At 44.5% G+C, this 24,348-nt stretch overlaps 1 protein-coding gene across 1 annotated transcript in view; it reads left to right on the top strand.

Moving 5' to 3' along the window:
• dnah6 (dynein, axonemal, heavy chain 6) overlaps window positions 1-24,348 on the top strand; it is a 53,208-nt gene that overhangs the window by 5,207 nt on the left and 23,653 nt on the right. The window contains 40 exon segments of the mRNA XM_060864601.1: window positions 1,272-1,361; window positions 1,486-1,606; window positions 1,702-1,853; window positions 2,102-2,254; window positions 2,387-2,638; window positions 2,747-2,875; window positions 2,956-3,069; window positions 3,466-3,609; window positions 3,734-3,889; window positions 4,043-4,093; window positions 4,180-4,272; window positions 4,383-4,502; window positions 4,650-4,830; window positions 5,202-5,298; window positions 5,405-5,609; window positions 6,481-6,645; window positions 6,885-6,995; window positions 7,217-7,342; window positions 7,432-7,587; window positions 7,777-7,938; window positions 8,347-8,484; window positions 9,165-9,332; window positions 9,503-9,651; window positions 10,864-10,971; window positions 11,489-12,050; window positions 12,617-12,739; window positions 13,372-13,554; window positions 13,632-13,775; window positions 14,394-14,482; window positions 15,604-15,736; window positions 15,861-16,008; window positions 16,268-16,425; window positions 19,126-19,257; window positions 19,470-19,641; window positions 19,753-19,899; window positions 20,685-20,758; window positions 21,220-21,374; window positions 21,568-21,799; window positions 22,854-23,006; window positions 23,432-23,572. Of these exon segments, the coding sequence (XP_060720584.1) occupies window positions 1,272-1,361; window positions 1,486-1,606; window positions 1,702-1,853; window positions 2,102-2,254; window positions 2,387-2,638; window positions 2,747-2,875; window positions 2,956-3,069; window positions 3,466-3,609; window positions 3,734-3,889; window positions 4,043-4,093; window positions 4,180-4,272; window positions 4,383-4,502; window positions 4,650-4,830; window positions 5,202-5,298; window positions 5,405-5,609; window positions 6,481-6,645; window positions 6,885-6,995; window positions 7,217-7,342; window positions 7,432-7,587; window positions 7,777-7,938; window positions 8,347-8,484; window positions 9,165-9,332; window positions 9,503-9,651; window positions 10,864-10,971; window positions 11,489-12,050; window positions 12,617-12,739; window positions 13,372-13,554; window positions 13,632-13,775; window positions 14,394-14,482; window positions 15,604-15,736; window positions 15,861-16,008; window positions 16,268-16,425; window positions 19,126-19,257; window positions 19,470-19,641; window positions 19,753-19,899; window positions 20,685-20,758; window positions 21,220-21,374; window positions 21,568-21,799; window positions 22,854-23,006; window positions 23,432-23,572 (6,087 nt within the window).

Raw genomic sequence — 24,348 nt, forward strand, 5'->3', positions numbered from 1 at the left:
AACCCATCAACACTACTGACAACCCATCGACACTACTGACACACAACCCATCAACACTACTAACACACAACCCATCAACACCACTGACACATAACCCCACGACACTACTGACACACAACCCATCGACACTACTGACACACAACCCATCAACACTACTGACACACAACCCATCGACACTACTGACACACAACCCATCAACACTACTGACACACAACCCATCAACACCACTGACACATAACCCATCAACACTACTGACACACAACCCATCAACACTACTGACACACAACCCATCAACACTACTGACACACAACCCATCAACACTACTGACACACAACCCATCAACACTACTGACACACAACCCATCAACACCACTGACACATAACCCCACGACACTACTGACACACAACCCATCGACACTACTGACACACAACCCATCAACACTACTGACACACAACCCATCAACACTACTGACACACAACCCATCGACACTACTGACACACAACCAACCTACACTACTGACACACAACCCATCGACACTACTGACACACAACCCATCTACACTACTGACACACAACCCATCAACACTACTGACACACAACCCATCGACACTACTGACACACAACCCATCAACACTACTGACACACAACCCATCAACACTACTGACGCATAACCATCAACACTACTGACACACAACCCATCAACACTACTGACACACAACCCATCAACACTACTGACACACAACCCATCAACACTACTGACACACAACCCATCAACACTACTGACACACAACCCATCAACACTACTGACGCATAACCATCAACAGTACTGACACACAACCCATCGACACTACTGACACACAACCCATCGACACTACTGACACACAACCCATCAACACTACTGACACACAACCCATCAACACTACTGACACACAACCCATCGACACTACTGACACACAACCCATCAACATTACTGACACACAACCCATCGACACTACTGACACACAACCCATCGACACTACTGACACACAACCCATCAACACTACTGACGCATAACCATCAACAGTACTGACACACAACCCATCGACACTACTGACACACAACCCATCGACACTACTGACACACAACCCATCGACACTACTGACACACAACCCATCGACACTACTGACACACAACCCATCAACACTACTGACACACAACCCAATATTAACAACAAAGCACAGCACTACTGATACACACATTCTTTATATGTATATATCTGTGTGTGTGTTACAGATCGAGGAGAAGGACTGTGGTGATGGTCCAGGTTTAGACGCCACAATGGAAAATGATCAGCACCTGCAGAACATCATCTGTAACATCAAGGTTCTCATTCCTCTGTGTATAAACACCAATCCAGCATCGACATAAAGCATTTTTCTTACATATTAGCCTCAGTGTAACAGCTGCATAATGTTAGACGGAAATATTTTGTGCTTTCTACTCCCAGAATTCCATTCAGTTTGCTTTCGATGCCGCTGACGCATATGCCCACACCTTCAAGTCGTTCCACCTCTTCTATAAGGAGAACACAAGCCTGGACTTGGAAGCTCTTGCAGAACAGGACCAGGGTAGAGTGTCAGAGAACTTTATTAGGCTTTGCGTTTACAATCCTGTAAAGATAGTAGCTCTCTTTTTTACATGTGTGTGTGTGTGTATGACATAGATTTGGAGTTTTTTGGTGAAAGTCTGAAGAGGTATCATAAGCAGCATAAGGAAGCCTTGGATGTTAAGTTGAAGAGACACCTGGGCATCCTGCTGGTGGACACATCTCAACTAAAAAGCACACTAACACCATCTCCACTGCGCTGCCTAGAGGTCACTCACACACAAGAACTAACTGTTATATAGGATTATAACAGCATTATGTCCTAGGGTAGAATATTATAGTTGTTTTAAATAGTGGTGAAGTCATTATAAATGATTTTGTTAAAGGTCGTCTAACTTAGTTAAAGTAATATATATATATATATATATATATATATATATATATATATGTGTGTGTATGTGTGTGTGTATATATACATTAACACCAAGTCACACTAAATAAAATGACTTCCATACAGACCATTAACGAAATGCTGCCGAAGTTGGCTAAAAGAAAAATGGACGCGGTTATCACTGAGATGCAGGACGCCTGCTTCAAATTGGAGCTCGTCCCTACCTCTACCACTGAGTACGTCAACTCCCTCACCTTCCTGGAGGAAATCCAGGAGCGGGTAAGAGTTCCAAATTATAGTTTGTACGATCTGTTATCGTCTACAAGGTGAGATGTTGTTCCTTGTGACAAGCCTTGCCAGTTATTTCCCTCATCACGCTTTCTATCCCTCTGTCTTCACTCCGTGTGTCAGATTGGATTCCTGGATGCGGAGGTCAAGACAGTATGTAACATGTATAAGTTGATTGACAGCTACTCCGTGCCCACTCCTCCAGAAGACCTTGCTGTTTTCAAAACACTCCAACCGTCCAGGACGTCTATGAATAACACTATCGACAAGGCGGTGGCAGAGAGAGACGCCAACGTGACCAAGTTTTGCCAGCACCTGCAGCAAGACATCAAGGAACTGACCAATGAGGTGACGAGAATCAAACAACAAGCAGAGGTAAGACAGCCGAGACACTCAATATCTTTGATTTATAGCCAATTCTTCCAAGTAACAACTTGGTCTCTCTCTCTCTCTCTCTTTTTTTTTTTTTTTTGGCGATTCCAGAACAGAATGATTTTGGATATCAATTCAAATCGAGATCAAGTACATACATTGCTGCGAGAAATCCAGCACTCCATAGATGAGCTACAAGGTCAAGCTTTAAGCTACAAATCCTACCAGAAGAACTTTAAGGTCAGAAGAAATGTCAAAGCACACAAACGTACATAATATCCGCACTCGATCTTTATATTTATGTGTGTGTGGGGTGTTAGGTGGAAGTGACCAAGTACGACTCTTTGGACGAGTTGAGTGCCGAGATGAAGCTGAAGCATTTGCTGTGGGATTCGTTAGAAGAGTGGGACAAGTTACAGGACAGCTGGATGCAGGTATACACACTTATATACAGATTCATTCCTGGGCTTAGGTTCCTATGCTAGGGAAAGTTTCATAGATATGATGAATTCTACTCTTTTAAATCCAGGACTGGGCAAAAATGTTTTAATTTAAATGTAATTATTGAGCTAATATTGCTGGAATAACATCCCTGGATATAAATTCATGGGATAAAGTTATTAGGCATGAGTTTTTAGGTTCAATTCCTAGATTTAATCTGGAGTGTTATGTACTTGGACTGATTTTCTGGGCTAAAGTTCCTGGACTACGGCTCTTACATGGAACCTGGAAGAAAGTTAATTAAATTTCCAAACGTGTTAATGATACATGGATCTTTCATCTCTTCCATATTATTCTGATCCAGACATTATACCGTGTGTGTGTTACAGAGTACATTCCATGATCTCGATCCGGAGGTCCTGAGCATTCAGGTGAACAAGTACAACAAGTACGTAAACCAGCTGGAGAAAGGGCTTCCTCCCAACAATGTTGTGCCCAAACTCAAAGCTGGGGTGGAGGCCATGAAGCAAAAGGTAAAACAACAAATCTTCTAGCTTAGAGTGATTTACACTTTGGTCTATTGAAAGGTTTTGCAGGCAGATGCTTTCCTTGGTGTTTTATCTCCATTTGTGTGTGTGTGTGTGTGTGTGTGTATAGCTACCAGTGGTCACTGACTTGCGTAACCCATGTCTAAAAGAACGGCACTGGATCATGTTGGAGAGCCTCGTGGGGGTCAGCCTGCTGGACAGCTCGCTCACTCTTGACGCCCTGAAAGCACTCAATGTTTTCAGCTACGCTCCGGAGATCCTAGAGGTCAGGGGCACACAGTGGAATAGATAGTAGATGGATTTATGGATAAATAAAAGAACTGATGAACTGAAGATGATTTAAAAGCTATGATGAGTGGCACAGGTGGATTTGGGCACTTGTTCCTGTTGTATGTTGACTTTTTACGTCTTCTCTCAGATTTCAGGCCAGGCATCAGGAGAGGCAGCTCTAGAGACGGTGGTGAAAAAGGTGAGTTGGTGAAAACAGTTCTATATCTGCACAGATTTCTCTTTGTCACATGTTTGCACAGATTTATAGATTCATATTGCTGCTAGGTGGAGGACTCATGGAAGAGCACCGAGTTCGTGGTGCTGTTACATCGTGATTTCAAAGACGTGTTTATTCTCGGAGGCACAGATGATATCCAGGTGAGAAACACAGGATAGTTCACTTACTTGGATGTAGCTCTGTTTTTTAACAATTCTAGTAAATAACAACATGCTGGTTGTGAACGTGCTTTGTGTGTGTTTGTGTGTAGGCGGTGTTGGATGACAGCATCATCAATATGGCCACAGTGGCATCTTCACGTTATGTGGGTCCCATAAAGGCCAAAGTAGATGAGTGGCAGCAACAGCTCTCCCTGTTCAGCCAGACCCTGGTAATCAAACGCAGAGTATTTGTCGGTGCAAATTTTTTAAAGACCAATCTTTAGTTCTTATGAAGTTATATGAAATACTATTAATTATCTAGTCTTTTGTTCTGTCTCTGTGTGTGTGTGTGTGTGTGTGTGTGTGTGTGTGTGCAGGAGGAGTGGCTGACGTGTCAGAGGAACTGGCTTTATTTGGAGAGCATCTTCAGTGCCCCCGATATCCAGAGGCAGCTGCCTGCTGAGGCCAAGATGTTCCTGCAGGTGGACAAATCCTGGAAAGACATCATGAGGAAGGTCAACACCTTTCCCAACTCACTGCGTGCTGCAACAAGGCCAGGTCAGACACAGCACTGTTTAATCACATGAGACGTCAGACCTAGCATATGGTACCTGTACGATTCCGTACTGAGCGAGGCTGTTATAACCAGAACAGATTTAATAGAGCTGTTATAACACTCCTATAAGACTTCATATATAAGATATCAGCAATACGGCACTTATAACTCCACTATAATGCAATAAACATTTATAACAGCCATAAGAAACATTTTATTATTACAGTAAGACAAACAGACTCATCACATATGATTCAGCCTCTCTTTCAGGTGTATTAATGCTGAAGTAGCCTTAATGAACTAATCCTTTCATGACATCCCATAATATAACTTATAATCTTATATCAGAGATCTTTTTTCTTTTGCACTTTAGGTCTTTTGGAGACCTTCCAGAACAATAACGCTCTACTGGAACAGATTCAGAAATGTCTGGAGGCCTATCTAGAGTCTAAGAGGGTTATTTTCCCGAGGTGTGTAAAGCCGTACACACCGTACAACTCCATGCACTGTACTTACAAACACAAATACTTATGTATTTAATAACTATGTATATTTATGCATGCGTACATTCATCAGGTTCTACTTCCTGTCCAACGACGAGCTGCTGGAGATCCTGGCACAGACGCGCAACCCTCAGGCGGTACAGCCGCACCTCAGGAAGTGCTTCGACGCCATCTCCAGGCTGGAGTTCGCCTTGCAGTCGTCTGATGCTGGCAGTGAGACTGCTGAGAAACAATACAGCAGCGACATCCTGGCCATGATCTCACCTGAGGGAGAGAAGGTCAAAATCTCATTTAACCCTAAAATCTATTATTATTATTATTTTTTTTTTTTAATGTCAATTTTTGATTCGGTTGAAATTATTATGTCGCTTTGTAGAAGCCAACATTCTGTTTTCCTATTTAAGCTTAGACAAAAATTTATAAAATTTAATGCGGCCTAGAGCTTTCGAGCCACATGCACCAAATTCGGATATGTTGTAGACCCTGGTCTGAAGTTTGTTGCTATTACTTTTCTAAGCAATCCGAGTACCGGTACTTCCGGTACTTCCGGTACCTGGTTTCAAAATGGCCTTTTTTCCCATAGACTCCCATTATAAAATTTGGAGGTTTATAACTCGGCAAGCTTTCGAACTATCTACACTAAACTCGGCCAGCTCCTTTAGGGTGATACTCTGAACAAAATTTTAAATTGGTGTACCGACTGGCCTTTTGGTTGTGCCGCAGCCCCGCCCCCAAAATATGCAAAATCAAAAAACTTTTTACAACATGGACATGTGACATATCAAAACACTCAGAACAATGAGGGGAATTCCCTCACGTGTATTCTGATGTCACGTGAAAATCAACAATTATCACAACATGAACATGTGACATATCAAAACACTCAGCTCAATGAGGGGAACTTCCACAGGAGTATTTGGATGATGTCACATGCTCGTCTCCTCTTGCCTCCAAATGTTTTGGCACCCTATCTTTCTGTCCACTTGCCTCCAAAAGTAACACTGACCCCCTTATGTCTACTCGCCTCCAAAAAGCACCGGCCTTTGCGAATACTTGCCTCGTCTGTTGCGACGAACTTTACAAATCTAGTTTATATTCAGTTTCTCATGGATTTATGAATGAGGTGTGTGTTTGTGTGTGTGTGTGCAGGTGCCTCTAGGAAAAGGTCTTAAAGCTCGTGGGAACGTGGAAGACTGGTTGGGGAAGGTGGAGGAGTCCATGTTCACCTCTCTCAGACGCCTCAGCAAGGCCGCCATCTCAGATTACGAGAGCAAGAAGCGGGCGGACTGGGTCTTGGCCGGACATCCTTCACAGGTTTGTGCGTGTGATCTAGAAATCGTCTGGTTTTAGACCTTCTCTAAAAAAATACTGCGTTATTGAACAGGGCTGACAATCCTGGCTAAGCTGAGTCCTCTTCTCATTTTCTAGCAGTGCATGAAATGTATTCTAAAGCTGCTAGTTTATCGAGTAAGCAATGATATGTTCGTGTTATTTAAGTAGCGATGCTCATAATACTCACAGAAAAACCTCTCAAAATGTCATTTTCCATGCAGGCGGTGCTGACCATCTCCCAGCTGATGTGGTGTAGAGAAATGGAAAACTGTCTGGAGGGAGACCACAACCATTTCGAAGCCCTGCAGGAGTTTGAGCGCACAAACATTGAGGTGACGCCCTGGCTAAATTAGTCGATTAGTGGGAATGGCGTGTAGTTCTGAGTCAAGATTGAAACCTTTGTAATTTTAGATGAGCTGATGAGCATCAGATTATATTACTAGCAAAAACTCACTAAATTACTAAATATTATTATATCAAATTGTAGACAAGATGGTCGAAACTACAGCATACCTATGTGTGTGTGTGTGTGTGTGTGTGTGTGTGTGTCTAGAGGCTGAATGACCTGGCATCTCTGGTGCGAGGCAACTTAGCCAAAATCCATCGGAACATAATCACAGCTCTCATTACCGTGGACGTCCACGCCAGAGACATCGTCTCCGAGCTGGTCAAAGCAAAGGTACAGACAGTTACACAACTTTTACACAACTCGTTTTATATACGGCGAGATCACGTACGTACGTCGTCTTCGTGCACGTCTTCACGTAGGTGGACTCGAGCAGTAGATTTGAGTGGCAGAGGCAGCTGCGCTATTACTGGGATATGGATCTGGATAACTGCGTGGTCAGAATGGCTCTGTCTCAGTACGTCTATGGGTACGAGTACCTGGGAGCCTGTCCGCGTCTGGTCATCACCCCACTCACGGTAACACGCATCAACATGCTGTGAACGTGCTCATAGTTCATTATGGATGTGCTAGACAGTGTTATTCACCTCAGCTGTTCGGTCTTAAAGAGATGTTTATGAACGACGTTTAGGTCAGAAATCATTAAGACCGTTTGAGGATAACTTGCTTGTACGTAAGTGTTTGTTGTTTTTATTTATTTTTTTTAGGACCGTTGTTACCTGTGCCTAATGGGGGCGCTACAGCTGGACCTGGGTGGTGCTCCGGCAGGTCCCGCCGGCACCGGAAAAACCGAGACCACTAAAGACTTGGCCAAAGCCCTAGCCATCCAGTGTGTGGTCTTTAACTGTTCTGATGGACTCGATTACAAGGTGACTAAGTTATCGATTAGGATTCATGTCCTGTTTCTGACTTCACACACTTTTTAACTTTTTAATGAGTCAGTAAAAGTGTAGTGTAGCAGTCTGCCCCTAGGAGGCAGCAGAGCCCTGGATTTCTCACATGTCCTCAGCACACACACGGCCTGCATTGCAATTTTGAGTTATTATATTATTATTATATTATTATTCTTTGCTTACTTATTATTTTTATAGGTTTAGGAGTTTTACTCTGTACTTTAGACTGTGTGAGAAAACAAGTTCCTTCTGTAGTCTTTATTATCAGTCTGAATAACCTGGTCAACCATTCCACTGTGGCCATTGTTCATTTTGACAGATTGTTTATTCCTCTCACTGTGTGTGTGTGTGTGTGTGTGTGTGTGTGTGTGTGTGTGTGTGTAGATGATGGGTACATTCTTCAGTGGTTTGGCTCAGTCTGGAGCCTGGTGTTGTTTTGATGAGTTCAACCGCATCAACATCGAGGTGCTTTCTGTCATCGCCCAACAGCTCATCGCCATCAGAAACGCAAAGGCGGAGAAGGTAACACACACACCCTCACACACACCCTCACACACACACACACACACATACTCACACACACACTCACCCTCACACACACACACTCACACACACGCACACACACACACACACATACTCACACACATACTCACACACACACTCACCCTCACACACACACATACACACACATACTCACCCTCACACACACACACACACATACTCACACACACATACTCACCCTCACACAAACACACACACAAACACACACACATACTCACCCTCACACACACACACACATACACACACACACACATACTCACACACACACACACATACACACACACACACATACTCACCCTCACACACACACACACACACATACTCACCCTCACATACACACACACATACTCACACACACATACTCACCCTCACATACACACACACACATACTCACATACACATACTCACCCTCACACACACACACACACACACACACACACTCACCCTCACACACACACACTCACCCTCACACACACACACACACACACACACATACTCACCCTCACACACACACACACACACACTTACCCTCACACACACACTCACACACACTCACCCTCACACACACACACAATCACCCTCACACACTCACTAAATAAATTGGATGAATGTTTTGTCTGTGTGTGTGTGTGTGTGTGTAGCTGTCTCGGTTCATGTTCGAAGGGAGAGACATTAAGCTGGTGAAGACATGTGCCGCCTTCATCACGATGAACCCAGGCTACGCAGGCAGGACTGAGCTCCCAGACAACTTGAAGGCCCTATTCAGACCCATCTCCATGATGGTGCCCAACTACGCCCTCATCGCTGAGGTGTGTTTGTCCCGTCCTTCATTACCTGAGTGTTTAATGCCTTTCTTAATGAATACAATAAGAGATATATTTGGATGTAGCACAGAGTCACACCATGGCATTTAACACATTTGTTAAAACAGAATCACATAAGTAATAGTATTCTCTCTCTTTTCTTTCTCTGACTGTAGGTGATCTTGTACTCCGAGGGGTTCGAGTCGAGTAAAACTCTGGCGAGGAAGATGACTCAGATGTATAAGCTGTGCAGCGAGCAGCTTTCCCAGCAGGACCACTACGACTTCGGAATGAGAGCCGTCAAATCCGTTCTCGTCATGGCAGGGTACTGTACGTCTGTCTACGAACAGGCTGAACATTTCTATTCGTTCGCTTTGCCTCAGAGTGACTTCAAGTTAGTTGTACAATCCAAACACTGAGCTGGAAAAAAAAATCGCTTTTTCGTCTTATATCATGCTGTCTAATCTGTATTTGCTGGTTTGCTCGTACAGCAGCCCTACGAGTCGTCTTACCGCTAATGAGCCCGGGAACATTCGTAAAGCCCATTTAAAAATGATAATTAGAGCAGCCTGTAATTGCAGCAGAAGTCTTTAGGACTCAGTGGAGCAGCTCTGTGTGTCAGGGTATAAATCAGGATCAAACAAAAGTGTCTACTCTCAGATACTCCTAAACGACAAGAAAGCCACAACAAGCCAACATAAAAGTGTTTGGTGTGTCGGGTGTTCAGTTCAGGGTCTATTTATGTATGTATATTAAAATTAAAGGGCTACGATGTGGAACAATTCAGATTAACAGACACTTGTGAGATCAGTTTTATTGTACAGATGCTGAATTATATCTTTAGTCATCTCTGTAGCGTGAACACGTGTTAGGTAGCAACAGCTGTGTGTGGATGTGTGTGGGAGAGAAACTGTACTAATGTGTTAAATAAAGTAAATGACTGTGTGTGTGTGTGTGTGTGTGTGTGGGAGAGAAACTGTACTAATGTGTTAAATAAAGTAAATGACTGTGTGTGCGTGTGTGTGTGTGGATGTGTGTGGGAGAGAAACTGTACTAATGTGTTAAATAAAGTAAATGACTGTGTGTGTGTGTGTGTGTGTGTGTGTGTATGTGTGTGTGTGTGTGTGTGTGGGAGAGAAACTGTACTAATGTGGTAAATAAAGTAAATGACTGTGTGTGTGTGTGTGTGTGTGTGTGTGTGTGGCTGTGTGTGGGAGAGAAACTGTACTAATGTGTTATATAAAGTAAATGACTCTGTGTGTGTGTGTGTGTGTGTGTGTGTGGGAGAGAAACTGTACTAATGTGTTAAATAAAGTAAATGACTGTGTGTGTGTGTGTGTGTGTGTGTGTGTATGTGTGTGTGTGTGTGTGTGTGGGAGAGAAACTGTACTAATGTGGTAAATAAAGTAAATGACTGTGTGTGTGTGTGTGTGTGTGTGTGTGTGTGTGTGTGGCTGTGTGTGGGAGAGAAACTGTACTAATGTGTTATATAAAGTAAATGACTCTGTGTGTGTGTGTGTGTGTGTGTGTGTTTCAGGTCTCTGAAACGAGAGAACCCCAACCTGAGTGAGGACGTGGTGTTGATTCGAGCGCTACGAGATTCCAACCTGCCCAAGTTCCTCAAGGACGACGCTGAGCTTTTTGGGTAAAAGGAAAAACAACAACAACAACAACAACAATGACCATAAAAACCTCTTAAAATATCAAACCAGGTCATTTTTAGTAAATAGCTGCAAACATACAGAGTTTCAAAGAAATCCAAGGAAATGCATTTTTTTACTGACATTTGTAAATGTATTCAATTAAAAAGCCGCCGTTATACAAAGCTACGGCTATTAAATTAGCACCTCGTAGCGTTTCTGCACGTCTCAATTAAACGCTGAATAGATCACATGAAACTACTCAGTCAGGGCTTTATTTATGTACTGATTAGTGCTAAGGACTTACTCATCATTTGCTATTATCACCACAGAGTTTATAAAAGATTTAAATGTTAATACTGGGCTGGATTTGCAGTGCTACACACAAATATATATATATATATATATATAGTCAAGAGATAGCAATCTATCATAGCTTTAAAAGATCTCATACAATCTTGATTTAGAGTCATCTGTATATTCAATGTAAAATCAATCGAATCTGGTCTTGTGTATACGTAGCGGTATCCTGTCGGACCTTTTTCCTGGCGTTTCTATTCCCGAGCACGACTACGGATCGCTCGAGTCGAATATCGTGGCGGCTCTGTGTGCCCGATCCCTGCAGCCCGTCCCCAGTATGATTCTTAAGGTGATCCAGCTGTACGAGACCATGCTGGTGCGCCACGGCGTCATGCTGGTGGGTCCTACGGGAGGTGGTAAGACCACGGTGTATCGTGCCCTCGCCGACGCGCTGCTCGCTCTCTACGAAGCCGAGGGCTGCGAGGCTAATCCCTTCTACCAGCCCGTCAAGACCTACGTGCTCAACCCGAAGTCTGTAAGCATGGGCGAGCTGTACGGCGAAGCTAACCCCCTCACGATGGAGTGGAACGACGGTTTGATGGCGCTGTGCGTCCGTGCCGCCTCCAACGACCCCACTGACACGCACAAGTGGGTGGTGAGCGATGGACCTGTAGATGCGCTGTGGATCGAGAACATGAACACAGTGTTGGATGACAACAAGATGCTCTGTCTGGCCAACAGCGAAAGGATCAAGCTCACACCTTCTATACACATGGTGTTCGAGGTGAGATGAGAAAGCAGGATGAACAGCTAAAAGGAATTTTTTTCCCCAATTAGTCTACACACTGTTATCTCTGTCTGTCTGTCTGTCTGTCTGCCTGTCTGTCTGTCTGTCTGTCTGTCTGCCTGTCTGTCTGTTTGTCTGTCTGTCTGTCTGTCTGCCTGCCTGCCTGTCTGTCTGTCTGCCTGCCTGTCTGTCTGCCTGTCTGTCTGTCTGTCTGCCTGTCTGTCTGTTTGTCTGTCTGTCTGTCTGCCTGCCTGCCTGTCTCTGTCTGTCTGCCTGCCTGTCTGTCTGTCTGCCTGCCTGCCTGTCTGTCTGCCTGTCTGTCTGTCTGTCTGTCTGCCTGCCTGCCTGTCTGTCTGTCTGCCTGTCTGTCTGTCTGTCTGTCTGTCTGTCTGTCTGTCTGCCTGTCTGTCTGTCTGTCTGTCTGCCTGCCTGTCTGTCTGCCTGTCTGTCTGTCTGCCTGTCTGTCTGCCTGTCTGTCTGTCTGCCTGTCTGGTGTCTGTCTGTCTGCCTGTCTGTCTGTCTGCCTGTCTGTCTGTCTGTCTGTCTGCCTGTCTGACTCTCAGGTTCAGGATTTAGCTGTAGCCTCTCCTGCCACGGTCAGTCGGTGTGGGATGGTATACATCGACCCAGAGGAGCTTAAATGGCTGCCGTACGTGAAGACATGGCTAACAGGGATCTCAGACAAGGTCCAATCACACACACACACACACAATCACACACACAATCACATACACAGGGCCATATTTTTTATTCTCATACATTTAAAACAATACATAAATTTCCATCACTAGTTGTAAACAAACTAATCCAGGCCACTTTTCTGCTCTGACTCCTGCACCAACGCTTCTGCACCATCGTTCCAGATTAGAACCCTTTGTTTATCACTTCCTAACTTCAGCTGGTCTACAAAATTAGCCATTTTGTAATTCGTTTTTGTGAACACTAATAGCACTAATGAGTGAATTCCCACAGGAGTCTATTAGCATGACCTAGTACTAATTGCCGGAATTGGTGTTCAGCGATATCTGTGCTTGCACATTTAAGTGATTGATTTCCTTAATCAGCAATGTTGGAGTAAAAGGAGCACTTAAGAACTTGGAAGGAAACGCTTGGAACACTTGGAAGATGTGTGTGTGTGTGTGTGTGTGTGTGTGTAAAGTGTAAAGATCACACTGTGTACACATGTGTACTAAAATGACTTGCTGTTGGTTACTGAGTTTACTTTTAGAGTTACAGGAAGTTTAGCTAATTGAAATGCTTATTAGCTTGTTTGATACCACACTAATATCTGTGTGTGTGTGTGTGTGTGTGTGTTTAGGTTCCGGAGCCTGTGCGTAACTACCTTATGGATCTCTTTGGGCGCTACGTGGAGAATGGTCTCCAATTTGTTTCGAAGCACTGCACCCAGGCCATGGCTCAGGTGGACATCAGCAAAGTCACCACCCTCTGCTGCCTCCTTGAGGCACTGCTGTTCAGCAAGGACACCCCCAGCCTTAAAATGGTACAGTCTCATCTCGTCAAATTCTTAATGGCTCATGCGTTTAAAGTTGAAGCTAAAGTTTGTACACGTGCGTACAGGACTCTGCTAAGCTGAACGTTGTGGTCTGCCAGACGTTTGTGGTCTGCTACATCTGGGCCATAGGAGGGAATCTGACAGACAGCTGCTGGGACGCTTTCGACAGCTTCATCAGGCAGCAGTTCGAAGACAATTCAGATGCCAAGGTAGCTGCTTGGCTGCAGGCTGCTACACTCCACTCTATCAAAAGTCAATGTACTAGTTCCTAATGGTGTTCCACACGGACATTCTAACTGTACAACCCCTTCTAACTGGACATCGCAACAACTTTTTGATCGCAAAGACTTTTAAAAACACTCATGTCGAAAGACACTTGTGAGGGATTTATTTGGGGATGTGGTAGCCTAGTGGTTAAGGTGTTGGGCTACCAATCGGAAGGTTGTAAGTTTGATTCCTACGTCCACCAAGCTGCCACTGCTGGGCCCCTGAGCAAGGCCCTTAACCCTCAATTGCTCAGTTGTATAAAAAAATGAGATAAAATGTAAGTGGCTCTGGATAATGGTGTCTGCTTAATTTTGTAAATGTAAATATTTCAGCAGGGTTGAAATAGAGATCAAAGAGAGTGGGAGGGAACCAGAGCAGAGCATGATGCTGAATAAGGACTAAGCTGGTGCTGGAAAATTGATGGAATGATGTTTTCATATTTTATTAGAAAGAGCTGGATGAATACTGCGACGAGCTAAAAAACAGAATGAAGATGAGACATGTAGACATGGGTGTATAGTATAGTGATTAATGTCTCTGTATCTCTCTCTATCTCTAAGCTTCCAGTTGGAGGGGACCTATGGAGTGTGTATATGGACTTTGAGTCTAAGCGCTTGGAACCATGGGAGAAAATCATTCCATACTTCAGGTTGATTAACACATGCACCCACACAGACACACCCTCACAGACACACCCACACAGACACACCCACACAGACACACCCACACAGACACACCCTCACAGACACACCCACACAGACACACCCACACAGACACACCCACACAGACACACCCTCACAGACACACCCTCACAGACACACCCTCACAGACACACCCTCACAGACACACCCACACAGACACACCCACACAGACACACCCTCACAGACACACCCACACAGACACACCCACACAGACACACCCACACAGACACACCCTCACAGACACACCCACACAGACACACCCACACAGACACACCCACACAGACACACCCTCACAGACACACCCACACAGACACACCCACACAGACACACCCTCACAGACACACCCTCACAGACACACCCTCACAGACACACCCTCACAGACACACCCTCACAGACACACCCTCACAGACACACCCACACAGACACACCCTCACAGACACACCCACACAGACACACCCACACAGACACACCCACACAGACACACCCACACAGACACACCCACACAGACACACCCACACAGACACACCCACACAGACACACCCTCACAGACACACCCACACAGACACACCCACACAGACACACCCACACAGACACACCCACACAGACACACCCACACAGACACACCCTCACAGACACACCCACACAGACACACCCACACAGACACACCCTCACAGACAGACCCTCACAGGCACACCCACACAGACACACCCACACAGACACACCCTCACAGACACACCCTCACAGACACACCCACACAGACACACCCACACAGACACACCATCACAGACACACCCACACAGACACACCCTCACAGACACACCCACACAGACACACCCACACAGACACACCCACACAGACACACAATCACAGACAGACCCTCACAGACACACCCACACAGACACACCCACACAGACACACACAGGCAGTCGCCACCCCAGTTTCACAACATTCATTGAACTATAAACAGCTTAAATAATGTCGTTTTTTTTTCTTTAAGAAAATCCGATTCTGATGTATAAGAGAAATAAAGCGCTTTGAGTCATCGTGTTATCTTATATTGATTTGTTAGGTATAACAAGGAGATCCCTTTCTTTGAGATGTTGGTTCCCACTATGGATACGGTGCGCTATGGATACCTGATGGAAAAACTGCTCTCTGTGGGACACTCTGTGCTTTACACCGGAATCACCGGTGTAGGAAAGGTAAAATTCTGTCTGTGTGTGTGTGTGAGAGAGAGAGTCTACAACTAGAGAAACAGTATATATGTAAACTGTTAACCTGTATGTATGTCATATGACGTGTGTGTGTGTTATCTGTGTTTACCAGTCTGTGGTGGCTCGTGGCTTGTTGAACAGCATACAGGACCAGGCAGGGTACGTTCCCGTCTACATCAACTTCTCCGCCCAGACGTCCTCAGCTAGGACACAGGAGATCATCGAGTCCAAATTGGAGAAGAAGAGGAAGAATATACTGGGTTTGCACATACACACACTTACATACCTTCACTCAACTAGTCTGTACAGTTAATCACCCTGATCTATGCTAACAGAATATAGTTATAAAATCGCATTTATATTTCAGAGAATTTCAGTAAGAAACTAATAAGGTGACCTTCCTGTAGTCGCTGTCACATTTCCTCTGTTTCTGATTTAATGTAGCAGTGAAAAAGCAGGAAGTCTTTTCATTAAAGGCTAATCCAAAATTCTGTGTGTGTGCGCGTGTGTGTGTTTCAGGTGCTCCTGCTAATAAGCAGGTGGTGGTGTTCGTGGACGATCTGAACATGCCAAAGTTGGACTCTTACGGCTCGCAACCTCCAATAGAGCTGCTGCGCCAGTTTCAGGACTTCAAGGGCTTCTACGATCGTGAAAAGTTCTTCTGGAAGGAGATTCAGGTACATTTGCTACACAGGATATTAATGACCTCGTTCATCGTTTTCACTCATATGTGTCAGCACTCTTCCCACACTTCCTGGGTTGCGACACTACTGCCAGGTTGGTGGCCATCTTGGATTTTCACTTCCAGGGCGGCGGCTATTTTAGGTATCAGGCTTGCCAGATTTTCTCCTCAGTTTGCCTTGTGTGCCTGTGTTATCATCCTGTCTTGTTCCTGTTTCTGCCCTGCCTGGTTTGACTCTGTTTGTTTCTGGTTTCTGTGTTTTTGCCTTTCCTGCATTGTTCTGTCTACCTGTGCACCGGATTATTGGATTGTTTTACGACTCTGAGTTTTTGCCTGCCCTGTATTACCCTGCCTGCCTGTGTACCGGATTATGGACTGCTCATTTCTCTGTTTGTTTGCCTACCTGCCTTGCATTGTTCTGCCTGTGACAGGAATTTTGTGTTGCTCCTGTCCCAGTTATCTGCCTGTCTATCTGTCCAGCTCAGACAGTACCCAAACAGTACCATCTGGCCAGTTATGGACTCCGCAGACGCACCTGACCTGCCGACCCTCCTTGGAAGGCAGATAACTGATCTTACGAAGGCCACCAATGAGCTCATCTGTCACCTTTGCGCTGCCTCCAGTTCAACCACCCCTGCACCCAATTCCAACGCCGCAAGCGCCCATAATGCATAATGCATCCTGGACTGGGGAACCCACTGTCACATTCACTGACTAGACACGGAACGCCAGACTCAGCATCCAGTCGCCGAGGAACCTCTATCGGGTATCAGTCCTGTGCCTCTGGAATACCATGGCCTGGGAGTTGTCTTCAGCAAGACCATAGCCTCCGCTCTTCCTCCTCATCAGCCTTACGACTGTGCCATATAACTCCTGCCTGGAGCCTCTTCTTCCAATTGCCATCTTTACCACCTGACCGGACCCGGTTTTTCTTTTTGGGAAAAATGATGGGTCCCTTCGCCCTTGTCAAGTCAGGTCAAGAAGCTTTTCAACCTTATATAGCTGTTGCGGTACTCAGTGAAAGAAGACAATGTTTCTCCAGGACCACGGTGCTACATAGAACAAACACAGAGCTAAGGACTTTGTAAGTAGTCCTAGCCACATAAGGTGTATCTGTGCAAGCTGGTGTAAACAGAACAAGACAAAAGACAAAAAGACAGTGCAGGACAAAAGACAAAAAATACAAGACAATACACAAAAGACAATACACAAAAGCAGCTCCGACCAGTGTAATTACCGTATGTACTAGAAAACATTTACACATGTGCAGAAAAACTGGAATTGTAATGTATTGCGCAAAGCAGCAATCGACTGAAATGTGAACGACAGCAAAACAGCATGTAAACAGTTTGATATGGTGGTGCTGTGTACATGGATATATATTGGAGAAGTGTGTATATAGTGTAGGTCTGTGCAGTCCACACAGTTGTGCGTGTGTGTTGTGTTCTGTAAAGTTCAGTTCAGTTATTGAGGAGTCTGATGGCTTGTGGAAAGAAACTGTTACACAGTCTGGTGGTGAGGGCCCAAATGCTTCGGTACCTTTTGTCCAGACGGCAGGAGGGTGAAGAGTGTGTGTGAGGGGTGTGTGGGGTCATCCATAATGCTGTTGGCTTTGCGGATGCAGCGTGAGGTGTTTTCTACAGGGGGATGTGGTAGCCTAGTGGTTAAGGCTTTAGATTACTGATCGGATGGTCGTGAGTTCAAATCCCAGGTCCATCAAGGTGCCACTGCTGGGCCCCTGAGCAAGGCCCTTAACCCTTAATTGCTCAGATGTATAAATTGAAATAAAATGTAAGTCACTTTGGATAAGGGTGTCTGCTAAATGCCATAAACGTAAATGATTCGTCGATGTTCAGCGGAGTGGTCGCTCTGTGCTCTCCTGAATTCAACAAACACCTCTTTAGTTTTATCAACATTCAGAGACAGGTTGTTGGCTCTACACCAGGCAGTTAGCTGTTGCACCTCCTCTCTGTACACTGACTCGTCGTTCTTGGTCGTGTCATCGGCGGACTTGAAGATATGGTTCGATCTGTGCATTGCTACACAGTCTTGAGTCAGCAAGGTGAACAGCAGACGGCTGAGCACGCGGCCCTGAAAGGCGTCATTGCTCAGTGTGCTGGTGCTGGACATGCTCAGCCAGAAAGTCCAGGATCCAGCTGCAGAAGAAGGTGTTCATTCCCAGCACGCTCAGCTTCTCAATCTGGTGCTGAGGGATGATTATGTTGAATGCTGAATGTTACACATAAGTGTAACCAGGATTCCATACCAGACGTTTCGAGGTTTAAATACAGACACAGATGCATTCATGGGATATTTTGCATCTATATTTGAAATGGTAACGTACAATCGGTCTGTTATTTTGTCACTGTTCTCATTTGAATTCAAATCCACACCATCATTATTTGCATTTTACGCACACAAGCGTGGAAGTAAACAAGACCACGACCACAAAAAACACCATTCACACACATTTACACATAGATAGAGCAAGAGTAAATAAGTAAACAAGGCTACAGCAGGAAAAAAGCACAGTCTCACTCTCTCCTCGCAACTTATCCCTTCATCCCCTTTTCCTCATTCTTTCTACTCGTCCCCTTCATCTACGTTCACTCATGTTCTATCTAATCACGTTATCAACTCTTCCTTAAAAGTGTAGCATCAGTGAATGTCGTGACTTGCTTTTTTTTTTTTTTAGGATATGACCATCGTGGCAGCGTGTGCACCCCCTGGTGGAGGCCGTAACCCTGTGACCCCTCGTTTCATCCGCCATTTCAGCATGCTCTGCCTTCCGACGCCCTCTGAGAACTGCCTAAAGCAGATTTTTAAGGTCTCTCATATAGATAAACAAAACACACACACACACAGTGGCTCAGGTATAACTGACAGGCATAACCTGTTAAACACACACACATGCTGTACCAGTGTGGCTTAGTGTCTTGTCAGCATGCATGTGTGTTTACAATCATTGTCTGTTTTTATCAGGTATACAGTGTGTGCTTTGTAGCCCGTCTGGACTGTGTGTTGATTCTGTTTCCGCAGGCAATCCTGAGTGGCTTCCTCAATGATTTCCCAGCGGCAGTGAAACAGGCTGCAGGCAGTATAGTGGATGCTGCAGTGGAGATTTACCACCGCATGAGCGTGGATTTGCTCCCTACTCCAGCCAAATCTCACTATGTGTTCAACCTGCGAGATCTGTCCAAGTGTGTGCAGGGTGAGACACACACTCACATACAGTACACAGTCATGACTGATACACAACACACACACACACACACACACTCGATTTATGGTGACCTATGTGCCTGGTGTCGATGTGTTTTAGGCATGTTACAGTGTGAGCCCGGCACGGTGCAGGATCAAAACCAGATCTTCCGCCTCTTTTGTCATGAGTGTCAGCGTGTATTTCACGACCGTCTCATCAACAACGAAGACAAGACCTACTTCAACACCATGATCTGCGAGATGGCCAGTAAGAACTTTCCAACATCATAAACCACCATTGTTCTCGCTGAACTGGTAGCAAACTGTATAATAAGTAACTCATAGAGCATGAATACATTCCTTCATGAATTCTATGACAGGTCAAAACCCTGTAACCTGAGACACATTTTACGGATTCGTTTTTTTTATTTTTCTTTCAGTTTCCTTAAATATTTAGTGCATAGGGTGAATAAATATAGAGCAATCTTTTATTTTAAAACTACCACAGGAACAGGGGGTATGGGGGGGGTGGTGTGGTAGCCTAGTGGATAAGGTTGTGAATCCCAGGGTCTCCAAGCTGCTGGCACTGCTGGGCCCCTGAGCAAGGCCCTTAAAACTCAATTGCTCATCTGTATAAATGAAGCAAAATGTAAGCGGAAGACGGCATCTGCCAAATGCTGTAAATGTAGATTCCAGCTATTGTAACTGATTTAGAAAACTACGACAAAGAAAAGTGGCAGTTAAAAGTGACAGATGGTGTACAGAATAGAAAAGAACTAAGGAGGTTGGGGTCAGAGTGCAGGGGCAGCTATGATACAGCGCCCCTGGAGCAGGGAGGGTTGAGGGCCTTGCTCAAGGGCCCAGCAGTGGCAACTTGTGGCTGTGCTGGGCCTTGAACCCTGATCCTCAGATTAACAACCCAGAGCCTTAACCAGTCGTGCCACAACTGCCCCAATATATAACCATATACCCAGAGTATCACGGATCAGCAGGAAATGAATGATGTCCGACTTTTGTCTGAAATTTAACCTTAATCTTTGTCATATCTTTCAGGTAAATATTTCAACATCACCTTGGAGCCCAGTTATCTCACCAAGCATCCAATTATTTTTGGAGATTTCATCAAGGTGACTGTTTAACAAAGTATCACCCTGATTTTATAATACCGCTAAGCTTCAAATACATATATACACTAGTTGTTATCATAATACTCAAAGTATTATTTATTTCATTTACCTTCTCAGCTATTTTGCACATAATAGCCAATCAGTTCTAAAGGGGTGTGTTAATAAATGACGAACAGAGAAGTGTATGGCTGCATTGTGAAACTAGGCTGTGTAGAGTCACCTACTTCATAGGTAAAATCGGACCACAAAACTAACGTTTGAGGCTCAAAAACATGAAAAAAGACAAAAAAAGGCTGAATTCAACAACCCGGACATGTAATGCAACATCATGAAGAAGAAACCAGCTTTGTGAGGTTGCAAGCACACACACTCTGTAGGATGACAAATTAAAGGGAAAAAAGTCTTCGTTAGGCTTCTAAACTGCCTCAGTCGGTTTGCTGAAGGAGTTTTGTTTCATGTAGGTCGGAGCAGAGAAAGCTGACCGCGTCTACGAGGACCTGACAGACACCGAGAAGATCCGGAACGTTCTGCAGGACTACCTGGACGACTACAACATGACCTTCTCCAAGGAAACCAAGCTCGTGTTTTTTCAGGATGCCATCGAACATGTCTCCAGGTAGATGACACGACTTTAAAAAATTTTGATTGGAGCTGTGGAAAAGTTTTTACACCCCCTTCCACTCAAATCTAAAAAACAGGTTAAGACAGTAATAACATGGGTAAATCATCTTCACTTCACATCCATCACTTACACTTTTAGACCGCTGAAAAGAAGTAATCTCATAAGACATGTCACGTTTTACTCTTAGAATCGCCCGCATGATTCGGCAAGAACGTGGCAACGCCCTTCTGGTCGGTGTGGGCGGGACAGGAAAGCAATCTCTCACGCGATTGGCCTCTCACATGTGCAGCTACCGCTGCTTCCAGATCGAGCTCAGCCGCGGCTACAACTACAACAGTTTCCACGAAGATCTGCGTAAACTCTACAAGTTGGCTGGCGTCGAGGGCCAGGACATGGTTTTCCTCTTCACTGACACTCAGGTAGACACAGGACATGTCCCGAATCCAATGTTTACACACAATCCAGTACAGCACCTATAGGACACAACAACAGCTCTATGCTACAGATCACTTTATCCCCTCACATATAAAGCACTACTAATACTTACTGTATGGAACAGAGAAGCCTTGATGCCTAGAGTTGCATCTTTGTCATATTTAAAAATTCGTAATGTATTCGTGTCTGTTTTAGTTATCTCCTATCCAGGACTATGACCTACACGAGTAAGTTCTGTCTGTTCCAAAGTGCATCCTTTTCAATCTCCTCAGGGTTTATTTCAGAGAACGTATTTCAGAACTGCCTCATTCCGTAGATCACTTTTTCGAAGGACCGCTAACGACCCTAAAATGGCATATATAATGAACATTAATGGCCTTTGAACCTGATCTGACCGGTTACAGCCGATTTATAACATTCTAGGTGTTCGGTCTCAATCTTACACTCGTTAGGATGAAGTCTGTGCAGAAGAAAGCAAAGTGAGTTTCACAGAGAGTGAGAAAAACTTTCTGCTCACAGGTTGTGTAGCTTTGGGTTCTGGTCAGGAAACCATACACGAATTACAATGAGGATATGGAAACAGAGATAGTCCAGTGGATTTAGTGAGTTGTAAATATCTAATAACCTTCATTTGGACCATGTTTGTCAATGAATAGAAAGAAAATATTGAAACCGTTCCACTTGGATACATTCACATGTCTGCGGTAGAACAGAATGTTCTTCATGTGTGTCCCAGCTTGGAAATGTTTACTCTGGGATCAGAGTAGAAGGTCAGCCATCTCACAGACGTTTACACGTTAAGGGCTTCTCTTATGACGAGCTCAACAGTGACAGCTTAGTGGTGTCTCTAAACCACCAAGCTCCTACTGTGCCTTCGGAATGAGCTAAAATAACAAACCTAAAAAGGCAGTTGCACTCCACATGAGACTCGGCTCTTATCTCATCATGCTGGAGACGTTTGTGCTGAACTTATTATTGTTAAAGAGTTTAAACAGTAAGGTGTCGTGTGCTTAATGAGGTTTTTGTGATGTTTCTCAGATCGTAGTGGAGGAGTTCCTGGAGGACATCAACAACATGTTGAACTCTGGCGAGGTTCCCAACCTGTTCGAGAAGGACGAGCTGGAGCAGGTGTTGGCAGCGACGCGCCCCTTCGCCAAGCAGGCGGGCATCCCTGAGAGCAACCGGGATGAGGTACACAATGGACCATGACAAATCCATGTATTTTAGTGACCAGGCTCTGTATAATGCATTGATTTATCCGTTCATCCATAATATAATCCAATCATCCATCCCTCCATCCATAACACCTACCCATCTATCCATCATTCTATCTTCTTGACTAAGATCTATTTACCTTTTTTTATCTATATTAATAATTTCCTAGGCTCCCAAGTTGTAACCAAGAATCGTTATATTTATTCTCATTCTTCTATCCATTTTTTTCACGACCCATCAAGTCCAATTACTAGGTCATCCATCCATCCCTTTATTCACCTGTTATTTCTCTATTCTATTTATATCGTCTGCTTACCCGGTCCATAGTCCATCCATTCATCCATCCATCCATCCATCCATCCATCCATTAACACGATGCTGAATTTTCACTTTGTACGCAGGTCTTCCAGTTCTTCATCTCTCGTGTACGGGAGAAGCTGCATATTGTGTTGTGTATGAGTCCGGTGGGCGACGCCTTCCGCTCCCGCTGCCGTATGTTCCCATCGCTCGTCAACTGCTGCACCATCGACTGGTTTGTCCAGGTCAGTACTTTATCTCTACATAATCACTCTATGCTTTTTCACGTTTTTTAACACAAATTTTTACTCGGTGTCTTTAATGAATATAAAAAAGCATCTAAAAATCCTTCTGACCCCAGTGTAAGAAGGTGGCATACAGAATGTAGTGTAAAAATGCTTGGATAAATCCCAGATTTCCTCTGGATTCCTTTTTTTTTAGGTTATTGGAAGGGTCTGCAAACATGTTAAGAGCATTTGTGTGTCTATCACCAGAAATGCTGTTTATATCGCAGACAATTAAGTCAGTTTGGGATATTGTAGATGTACTGTTACGATACTCCTGCTATAAAATCTAATGAGATGGCCTGCGGTGATGAGGCTTATTAGTGTCAATGTGTTATATAGCCTTGCTATTTCAGCAGCAGAGCGGTAGCGTGCCAGCCATTAGTAAGACCTACTATTCTACTTTTCTTGCTGGACACGGAGTCACAGAGCTAAAATGCTGTGTGAATATGCAAGTTAAAACCTGATAGGCACTTATATTTAAAATCCTGCCATACTCGCCCATATAATATTAAAGGTGCGGTGCACGATGTTTGAAAGTTGTTCGATGTTGACATGTGAAATCACCAAAACAAACACGCCCCTAACCCAAATGGGTGTCACCCCTGTTTTAGCTCCGCCCCACACATACATATGTAACCCAGGCAACTATTATGGCGGAACCTGTTGGGGTGGCTGGCCGAGGGGATATTTTTATCAGTAAATGAACTCAATGAGTAATACTATGGTAATACAAA

The sequence above is a fragment of the Tachysurus vachellii genome, chromosome 2 (assembly GCF_030014155.1).
Source record: "Tachysurus vachellii isolate PV-2020 chromosome 2, HZAU_Pvac_v1, whole genome shotgun sequence".
NCBI classification, from domain to species: domain Eukaryota; kingdom Metazoa; phylum Chordata; class Actinopteri; order Siluriformes; family Bagridae; genus Tachysurus; species Tachysurus vachellii.